Here is an 11434-nt window from a genome sequence, read left to right on the forward strand (position 1 = left end):
TGAGTGACAACTCTAATACAAACAGAAGCATTGGCAAACTTTTGTCTTTCTTTTCTGTCTATCACATACACACACACACACACACACACACACACACACATGCTGGAGGGCCTGGACAGACCTGTCATAAAGATGAAATAACACTATAAGTGGGTGAGTCATCTGTTTGGGATTCAGCTAATTACAGAAATTAATTCAGACTTCTACCAAAAATAGTAAGGTGTGTTTCATATATTGCAAACTGCAAGGAAGGACTAGTCAAAGATTAAGTGTATGTGTGTGTGTGTGTGTGTGTGTGTGTGTATGTGTGTATGTGTGTGTAAGCGTGTGCACTACACATCTGTAATCAGGCTAGGGCAGGGTTGGGCACGCTTATCAACACCAAACACACACAAACACATTTGACTCAACGCATTCTTGAGCAATAGGAATGGCAAACTTCTAGTTAAATATGTGGGGTGGATGAACAGTAGAAGGTTGATTAGACAACTGCGTGGGAGGGAAACTAAAAGAGTGTTACTACAGATCTATTAAGAGAGAGAGAGCTGCAGAGAATGACAGAGAGTGTTTTAAGAGGCCTATTAGGATGGAGTGTGAGAGACGGAGAAGACGATAGTGGCTGACAGGGTTTCTATTAGGAGAAGGAGAAGGAGGAAGACTATCTGAGGACAGTTCCTGCTATCAGTGCTACTGGCCTCTCCTTATATTGTTGATTCATTGGCTATTAACTGTAAATATCAAATTATGATTTAGTGACAGATCTACACCCTCTTCTCTCTCTCTCTCTCTCTCTCCCTCTCTCTCTGGAGCACTCACACTGAATGAATGATAATGTGTCCAAAGTGCTCTGATAGTGATATGTTACCACCATCGAGTCATATTAAGCCCAGTTCAGACTGGATGAGGACTGCGTGGGAGAGTGAGTGATAAAACATGAACCATGGTCCTCTTTAATTGCAACTCACCACTCCTGTTATAGAGACGACTGTCACACCTATGTGTAATCCTGGAATACTAAAACACCAACTGTACCTACTAATGATACATATTTATTTAGTTTAATACAAAATGTGCAATACATTTCATTCATTACTGTACAATTATACAAGGTATACAAGACTTTTTTAACCATTTAATTTATCTCAGCACTCCTTGTACTCTTCACTATTTTGGACTCTTTGTATCCTGTTGACAGAAACAGTTTCACCTGTATAAAGCCACTCCCTGTGTATATTTCTAAAGATTGTTGTGTTGTTATTCTGTATTATTTTGTATGTATAAAAACACATAGCCATAAAGACGAGTCCAATTCTCAAAAGTCACTTTTTATTTCTGGTTTGGAGCTCCTCCACCATTAAATGTCTGCTTAGTCTCTCTGTCTCTCCTCTACTTTCACATTTTCAGCTCTACTGCTACTGGACAGCATTTTTCTTTTCATTCTGTTAACATAGACGCCGACAGCCAGATGCAGACAGAGACACGCATGCAAGACCACCTAGTCAAGCGATTACAGTTGACCTTTGCACCTTGTAGTGACAGTGTGAGCCTATGGTTTCACACTTTTTCAGTGATCTACAGGTGGCTGTAATGTGCAAAGAAATGTAGCAATACACCAGCAAGGGCAGAGGAGAAGATATCAAGCTAATAAGCATGGATGAAAAAAAAGAAAAGCATGATTTAAAATACTTGAACAAAATCAGCTTTGCAATTGTTTTACAATGAAGGTAAAGCATTTTACTTTAGTTAGACTTCATGGATACACACAAGTTTTAGTGAATTGCTCTCAATGTTAACCCAAGTTTTGTTTGGGCGCCTTTTAAGATACAGAAGAGGATGGCAGAGTTGAAAGAGTGAGAAAGAAAGACAGGAAGAGATGCATACACAAGTTATTCTATAAAGACAACCTTAAAAGGCCTAAATTAGCTTGCTGCCTCTAAGCTCACCTCTCACTGATAAATCTCCTCTGTGTATACATGTGTGACTATGTTTCTAAAGCATAAAGTACTTTTGTTTCATGTCCTGAATGTCTTAACTTTATTCTAAAGCACACCTTTAATTGATTTAATGGACTGATTCATAGTTTAAAGTAAGAAAGTGGAACCAGTTAGTATTTGGCATGTTTGACTGAATATGACTTAAATTAACAAAAATGGAAGAAGAATTCAAGAAATCATTGAAGATTTTTCTTTTGAACAACTAATCAACAAACTGCTTCTTAATTATGAGGATATATGGAATAGGCCTTTTTCACAGGAGATGCTTTGACTTGTTAAAGCAAAGTTGTCACTAATAACATTAACAATGGCTCAGCTCCATTTCAGTGTCCCAGTAAGCCATGACAGTGTGACAGTAAGCCACCATGCATAATAGCAGGATCCCGAAACTGACGCAGCCAAATGGAATTCAGTCATCATTCATTTTATTATTTATTGTCCTTTTCTCCGGTGAACCTTCCCCAGACAGTCTGAATAAAACAAACTTGTGAATGTCTTTTCATGAGATGTGGCAGTTAGGGTCAGTGAACTACGGATGTAGTGTGGTGTATTTAGTGATCTAAATGTGGAATTTCCATGGTTACATTAGAGAAAACAAGATAAAAGAGGGGAATTTTATTGACTTTTTTTTAAAATCCAAAGCACTATTGAGAGGTCCGTGACAAAGCATGTGACTTCTAATGAAAACACAAACTTTCCACTTCCAACTGATTCAGCGAGCCAGTGAAAGTTGAGATATAATATCTATAAAGGTGTTTGGAAAGTGAGATACATCATTATGAGACTGTTAAAATTGTACCTTTACAAGAAAACAATGGATGAAGGCAAATTAAGATGTGGAATAGCAAAGCCCATGACCCACTAGGGCTGGCCTGGTTATGGTTAAGGCTCTGCTGTTTGCTGCTGCATATTTAGGTGACACGTTTGATTTAGCACAGACTAACCAGCCGGAGGGCATGGACTTCCCACTGCAAAAGAGTGTATGGGAAGGATAGGCTTGTTTGTACACACACACACGCACGCACGCGTACGCACACACACACACACACACACACACACACACACACACACACACACACACACACACACACACACACACACACACACACACACACACACAAAGAAAAAGACATATGCAGGCACATTGTTTGTATGTGCAAACACATCAAGATGCACACACACAGTCAGCACTTCTAAATGCAAACAGATTGAATGTGACAAGTTGCCTTCCTATGATACCATGAGAATAGTTTGAGGTCCAAACCTTGAGTCTGCAGATATGTACAGCATGCTGCTATACTGCACTGTAAATTCAAAGAGCAGGCATGCAAAGAAACATGCCTGGGAAACCTCATTTCACCAAGCAACAACAGTCAACAAAGAGAGCCTAAAAAGTCATTAACACAGCAGATACAGGTGGGATATAAAGAACAGCTAAATAAAAAGCCAGTGCAGAAAATGCATTCCTCACCACCTGCAGTGAAATGTGAGTGTGTTTGAAAACAGAAAGACACATGGCAGGACTGGATTGGAAAGGACAGGGGAGACACGAGCAGTAGAGCAGGGGGAACGGGGAGCAACCAATAACGGCAGTGAAATTCAAGTACGAGTCAAAGTATAATAATAACAACAACTTAAAGTGGCATTCTTGTGATAAACAAGGTCAGAAATTCTGTGCACAGATGAGGGATAAATGTCCCAACGTGCTTCAGTGAAAGGCAACTGAAAAACTTACTCAGACACGAACACACACACACACACACACACACACACACACACACACACACACACACACAGACTTCAGAAACAGAGGAGGGGAGGAGATAATATATGTGGGAAGTGATGAGAGGAAAGTGATGAGGTTCATGTTTAACAGTTTCAAACTGAGTCACTCAAGTCACTCCTTATATCTGAATTTTAGTGAAAATAATCATTCCATTTCCATTGTGGAAGTGTTATTTTTTATTCACAAAGCTCTGATAAATGTTACCATTTAATGAAAGTGTGCTTGTGCAGGTGCTTGTCTGAAAACATGATTAAGACACTGTAAGTACAGTCACACAATCCCCCCCCCCCCCCCCCCCCCAAAAAAGAAAAATGTTCACTATTATTTTACCTTTTACCACGAAATTCCACTAGAAAGAATGCATTATATAATATGTCATCAGACATTTGCACAGTTCAGGATTTAACTAGTTGAAACCTCTAGTTGAATGCTTTGAAGTATTGTCAAGCATGAAAATGCTTTGGCCTAGTACTTCTGATGACTCATCCCTGCATCCTGCAGATTTTACATGAAATACATCAGCAGATGTATGACAACTAGCAGTTAGTATAGTGCTGACAAGGTTTATGGGTCCATATATTGTAAAATGTGCAGTGTTGCTGTGTCATTAACCCTTAGAATCCTATAAGTTAAAGCGATGGTTCGGCGTAATTTTGACTTAGCGTCACATGCACCATTACGTCTATCTAAACATCCCCTCAGCCCTTTTTAAAAATTTGGTCGCAAATTAGTGGAGATAGAGCCATCAGCCGAATTGCTTAGTACAGGCACTAATGGAACCAAAAGTGTATCTCGTAAATGACCCCACTAATAATGCCTGGATTGTTATCAAACTTCTACAGTAGTACAAATAGGGTCTTTACTCATAAATTGATGCATTGGAAAGTTTGTAAGTACACCAGGAGTTTATTAAAATAACACTTACCTGATGGCTTTTACTCTGCAGCTACTGCTAAAGCTGTAAACATCGTCGAAATCATGCACGATCACTGAAATACTGTGTGGTCACACGAGATCTCCCAAATTTTAAAAAAGGGCTGAGGGGATGTTTAGATAGACATAATGGTGCATATGATGCTAGGTCAAAATTATGCCGAACCATCGCTTTAACTTAGATAAAGTCCCTTTTTGATACAACTTCTAACAAACTACTGTCTCTTACCAACTGGCTGCAGACATAGTTTTTGTGTAAATGAGAGCAGTGATGGGTATTTAGGGACTAACAGATAGAGAATGGATGAAAGCATGCCATCTGAGGCGAATCATTCGGCCTGCTGGGGGATCTATAGCAAAGCCCTGACTAAAGACAGACAGGCAGCACTAAAGCAGTGTTACACAACAGACCACATGTACAGGCCTGGGTGACAGGTGAGAGACTGAGGCAATGAATGCGATAACACAACGAGGATGAGGAAAAGCAGAAAGAGAGACGTGGGACATAAAATGGAAGGAGACAGAGAAGGAGGGGGGATGCAAAGGAAAAAGACACAGAGGAGCTGGCAGTCACACAGAAAAGGGGAGTTAAAGAAATACAAGAAATTATTTGGTTCACTTACACTTAAGCATAAAAGATGCTGTGAAGAATGAAAAAATGTGGAAAAATGCAGGGTTGTCAGACATGAAAGAGACACAGCAAGTCATATAGAGTATGCTGAGAATGAATAACTGCCATTTATAACCTGTTTTAAACCAATTAATGGAAAGGAACAAGATGTTAAACAATGGAGATTGATATATGTGAGAGAGTATTTGTGAGTAAGGATTGTAAAAGAAAATTACATACAGTGGGTTAGAAAGGACATGAGAGGCCAAGGTGATACAAATCAGTTAATATCCTCAGAAAGTACACTATAAATAGAGAAAGATGCCCAACACTTTATTACAAACATTTCTCACAGAGAAAAATGAATGATGATTGTGATGAATCCCTTTAAAATGGATCAATTTGAGATGAGAAACTTACAGCCTTAACACCTACATAAAGTGATTTGTCCATTGATTATGGACTACCTCTGTTAGACAAAATCCTCTCCCTGTCTCCTAGCACTCAGTGTGTGATTCTTACAATTTATTTTCGTCACCAAGATGTGGTATGTTGATTCATCTCAAAATGAAACTGTCTGTTCCTAAAAAAAATCCCTCTTTCTCTCTGTCACACAAACTGTTAAGGTCATCTCTTTCTCTGAGCGGGGGAAATGTGGGTCTCTGTTTCAATGGGAAACTAGATGCCATTCGTCCCCTTTTCTCTCCCTCAACAAAAGCTGCATGTCAATATCTCACTCTGTCACTGTTTGCCAGTCTGGAAATAGAGAGTGATGGCACCATGTAGAGCCAAGTGTGAATACACTCTGACATAAGGCCTGACAATAGAACAGACAGTCTCTGTTCACAAGAGACCTAAGATTAGATGACCCACGAGGAAACCCTGCTGAAGAGATTAGTTCCATTGATGCTTTCCACAGAGAACTGAGACAGACTACGTGTGTCCATTTGTGTGTATGTGTGTGTGTACACCCACATTTACACACAAACATAAATCTATCGATTAATCATTTTGTCACAATTTATAAAGTTAAAGTATCAAAATAATGACACATCTTTGATATTACCAGAGCCCCAACTGATGTCATAAATGAATAACATAAATTAATCTGAACAGTTTTAATAAATCTAAACGAATTGATTTTTTCTTCGCTCCTTTAATTGTCTGATGTTTGTCTATTCTCTGCACCGTTCCACAACTCTTTCCATCTTACAAGTGATGGGCTCAATATGAACACCTGTTCAATCTAATGGAATCCAATCCAATACCTGTCCCAGAACACAAAAGCCGGTCAGCCCTCCTTTTATCGACTGTAATCTCTAGCTCAAATAATCTGGCAGACCACAATAACAAGCCACAAACACAGTCAGAGGTATGAACCAAACCTTGTACTGATTCGTATCTCTAAGATAGAAAAAAGCCATTGGAGGATATGCAGTTTGAATAGGACCAAATGGATTTCTGTATGGTTCAAAACTGTGTTAAGTCAAGATAAAGCATTAAATTTGTGTTAAATTGGTGACTTTTAAGTGATTTTTAGAGAACAATACAAGTAGTGACAGCATTTGGTATTAATATACTGCTACTGAATGTTGAATGATATCAATGTAAACTACAATCAATGTAAACCACAACTTGTCTCTCTTCCTGGAGCTCCTATCTCTTGATCTTGTAGCCTGATCTACTGCTTCTGTTCAGAGACTGTTTCAACAGGACTAACTGGTCAGATAACATATTTTTGTGCTGTCTAGGCACGCAGTGACCCCACTCAACCCTGATGGACCAAGCACTAAGGTGCACATGGTGCAATGTAGGCTTTCAACCTTTATCCTGTCCATGTATGACTTTATTGAATGCAATGTCCTCTTTTTGTTATCATGTATTTTTAGCTTTGCTGTGTTGTTAAAAATAAACTAATCAGTGGAGCCTGCGTTCAATTTCAGTAACCCTCTGTTTGTGATTGTGATTATATCTGACATATCCACACTGAATTTCAGTTCATGCAAAGAACTTACAAGGAAGTCAGATGTGAACAGCCACTTACCCTTCAGTTTCTCCACCACACTTTGCCCGGCTCTCTCCTCGACCCGCCCATCCTCTCTTTGGTAACGGTCATCTAGGAACCGGGCAGTAGCATCTGACAGGTGGACCTTGCCCGCCATGCCCAACTGCTCCATCAAGTTAGCCAGGTTGACGTCATTTGACCATACATCAAACTTGAAACGCTTCATTCCTAGAATCCCACAGAGGACCGTGCCAGTGTGGACGCCAACACGCATGCTGACAGTCTCACATGTCTCCTGGCAGAACTGCTCGATGGCCTGGATCATGCCCAGGCCCATCTCTACACAGCAGTAGGCGTGGTCCGGTCTGGGTTCAGGGCAGCCTGCTACACAGTAGTAGCAATCTCCCAGTGTGCTGATCTTCTCACAACAAGTTAGTTCACAGAGACGGTCGAAACGTCCAAATAGGTCATTGAGAAGGCCCACCAAGGCCGGGGCTGACTTATTGGCAGACATTTTGGTGAACCCTACAATATCTGCAAAGAGGATGCTGACAGGCTCCATGCGTTTCATGTTGAAGGGCCTAAATATTATCTGGCCCCGAGGAATGGAGGTCTTCTTGCGTTTGTGATTGTTGTGAGGGTAGTTCTTTGGGCTTGTGGCACTTTGAGATTGCGAAGCTCCACCACCTCCTCCACCACCCACTGAGATGGCTGAGGCAGAGCAGGCACCAGAGGAATAACGCTTTCCAGAGTTCTCACCGCCGCCACCCTCGTCATCACCCTGCTTCATCAGCTCGTCTGCGACTCGCCGAGGCATGACCGAGTGGATCATACGTTCCTTCAGGGCCTTCTCGACCTCTAAGTCCTTGCCATGCATGATAGCCTGGCCCACTTTGAGGAAGGTGCTGCGGGATCGCACCTCCGACATAATGAACAAGTGGATACCAATGACGTGTGCACATAAGTGGAGCAGGGCTTTGGCAGGGCCCAGCCAGCGGAGGGTGTCTCCTTCCCAATTAGAACCTAAACCCATCTCCTCTGTCCCCAATCCATTAGTGTCATAACTTCTTTGAAGCAATGGTAGCCACCCTAATGCCTCAAATAATATAGAGTACAGGAACCCCAGCATCACTGAGGCATAAAGACGGACATGGAGGACACTGTACAACAACAACAGAACCTCCATACACAGGGAAAATGTGCCCACAGGAGAGATGCAAGGGGTTGGGGGTGATGCTACATTGTATGGTAAGTGATATGATGCATTCCACTCCAGCTCAGTGTAACCAGCAGTCTGTATTTGTGGAGCTAAGGTGATGGCGAAGGTGACTGCGATCAGGAGTAAGGAGGTTTGGTTGTACAGCCGTGTGTAGGCCTGGGTTAAGGTGAACAAAAAGAGGAGCACTAGGAGGACCAAAAAGGAGGCTGTGGGGACTAGGAAGGAAATAGGGTGGCAGCGGTCACTATTGACCCCAAAGTACACTCCCCAGAGTAGAGTCGCAATAGCCAGGTAGAACAGGACATAACGGAAGCGCCGCTGTGTCTGAGGAAAGCACCTCTCTTGGCACGCCTCTTCCAGAATGGGGGAGTCAAACTTGGGGTCCCAGCACTGGGCAGCTGAGCGTTCAAACAGTGGAGGCGCCTTCCTATGCACCCTCGAAGTGGAGGTCATAGCCGGTCTAGAGTCTGCTGAGCTACAGCTGGAGGAGATACTGTATTTGTGGAGGTTGGGGTTCGTTTTACTCACAGCCCCATAGCCTCCAGCTCCTCCTCCGCTGTTGGCAGTCTTCAGTGGCTCATGTTGATGCACGTGTGGCGCGCTGTTGGTAATCCGCACGGTCACGGCGCCATCCCCGCTGGAGTCGCAGCTCACTTCCGTGCCATGCATGAGAAGCTGCCGGTGATGTTGCAGAGTGGCCATATTGACTGGTGTGACGCGGTAACGAGGGGGTGCGGGAGCGTTGTTAAATATCAATAATATCTCCTGATGGCGCTCAGGCAATTAGACGTAGTGCTTGGGCGCCTTGTGTGCACATGTGGCACGGTGAGGAGGGAAGAGGCGGCGGTGTGAGAGTGACAGGCAGGCAGACAGACAGAGAGGGAGAGAGAGAGAGCAAAGGTGTTTGTTGGAATAATCACACTGCATGAATGGTGAGCACGGCACAGACGTCTTTGCTACGCACACAGCAGCCTGCACACTCACTCACACAAGACGCACCGTTCCAGTTTCTTGAGCAGTTCATTATCCGACCCCGGTTTTGCGTCAGTACTCACATTACATGAATCCTTCTCCAAAGAGGCTCTGGGTTTGAGCCCGACTTTCTCTCCAACTGCGGTAAAAACACTGTCATCACTCTTTCTGCCTCCCAAATTGAGCATCCTTCTCGGAAAGGACTGGTTAGTGATGCAACGTTTTTTTGTGCCTTGATCAAGTCGGTTCTGACGTTACATGACTGGAAATGACCTCTTCTGAATGTGCGCAATATTTCGATACTGCTGACATTACAAAGCCTGAAGGAAAATGCCAGTTTTTTTCTCCTTATTGCCGAAATAACGTTTGCTTGGAGCAGCGTCCAGGGCTTCACTGTGTGAGCAGATACAGATGTAAACTGTCAACAGTTGGTGTTGTGCACAGCAAGTGGCTACAAAAGTTCAACTGTCCCTCTTATCTCCACAACATTCGCTACAAATAGCCCATTTACACTTCCTTTCCCTTTTTAAAACACCACACAGTCTTGTTGTTCTGAACAACTACACGGTGCTAAAATATACAACGTGTGGATATTAGGAATTCCACCATTTTTAAAGCATCAAAACTATAAAAATGAGAAAAAAATCTGAAAAGTAATAAATTATCAGTCCATTTCACATAATGTAGCTGACTAGATGTTGTTAATGTTTACATAAAAATTCAATCCAATCTAAAATTGTGGGCGATCTGTCAAATCCGTTAATTAAAAATGTGGGTGATCTGTAATTAAGGCGGATTTACCTTCCACTACATCCCTTCTCATGCATGGCTCAATGTATTAAGGATTTGCATTTGTTATTCCTATACATTCTCCTTCCATCTTTATTCCACAGGGCGCCTGCAAATATTCCAGACGGAGTTATTTTGGAGCTCTGTCCAGTCCAAGATCCAGATCATAAGAGGCCTGACAGGCAGGCCTATTCCCACGGATCCAGCCCCGTCCTTTCCTGAACTCCCTCTCCGGATCTCCACAGTTTATTCCCCCTCTGCCTCGGGGAGGGGTATGTGCTATTCAAAGACGCGTAATCCGAAAAGAGAAGCGCAGAAAATATCATCCACTGGCCCAAATTAGCGTAGCTTTGCCTCTGCTGGGAGTGTCTGCAACTTGTTGCGCGCAGTTGGCAAAACATACAGCTATGAGGAACAGCCTCGGTCGGAACAGGCTGGTCTATAAATAGTGATGATCAAAACTCTTGCAATAACAACACCAACGGCGTGTAACATTTGAATGCTTTTCTTCAACTTATTCTGTGGCACCAAAGTGGAATACCAGGAAGGTCTGATAGAAAAAGACGTAGTACTTTAAAACCAAGAACGCGTGCAAAACGTCAGCGAAAGCCCCCCTCTCGTTTCCAAACGCTCCCAAACTTTTTTTTCCCAGGCCGTATTTCCTGCGTTTGGAGAGGAGACCCACTCTGGTTATTTGGAGCTGAGGCTGGATTTCCTCTTCTCGTATTCCCCCCCAAGAGCAAAGAATTAGAAAATCCCCAGAGCAACAAAGGAAACCAGTTGAATATGTCCTCAGTTGGATGATCAAAACCCGCCTCTTAAACAGCGCTGACTTCTTATCTCAACCAATTCCTTAAGTCTGGATAGCACTAGTTTTCGCTGGCATGCATGTGTCTAACAAACACAACACTGTGCGCTTTGGCTGTGGTGCGTCCTCTTCCGTCCGCCGCTGGTTGCCTCCCTTTCCCCCCTGATATAGCTCTCTGCCGGAGTTGAGGGGGGGCTAAATAAAAACAGACCTGCTCCGGGACTTTTGTGGCAGTTTTTCCGTCTTATCCGGGAGAACGTAATATCTGTGCTCGTATAGCTGCCACCATCTTCGCTGTGACTGGGTCGGAAATCCTCC

General features: G+C 42.8%; 1 protein-coding gene across 1 annotated transcript in view; it reads right to left on the reverse strand.

Moving 5' to 3' along the window:
* adcy9 (adenylate cyclase 9) overlaps positions 1-9856 on the reverse strand; it is a 31142-nt gene extending 21286 nt beyond the window's left edge. Inside the window, exon 1 of the mRNA XM_053338960.1 lies at positions 7368-9856. Coding sequence (XP_053194935.1) covers positions 7368-9249 — 1882 coding nt within the window. The 5' untranslated portion in view covers positions 9250-9856. The remainder of the gene's footprint in view (positions 1-7367) is intronic.
* Between the last annotated feature and the right edge of the window lie 1578 nt (positions 9857-11434).

This window comes from Scomber japonicus, chromosome 2 (assembly GCF_027409825.1).
Source record: "Scomber japonicus isolate fScoJap1 chromosome 2, fScoJap1.pri, whole genome shotgun sequence".
In the NCBI taxonomy this organism is placed as follows: domain Eukaryota; kingdom Metazoa; phylum Chordata; class Actinopteri; order Scombriformes; family Scombridae; genus Scomber; species Scomber japonicus.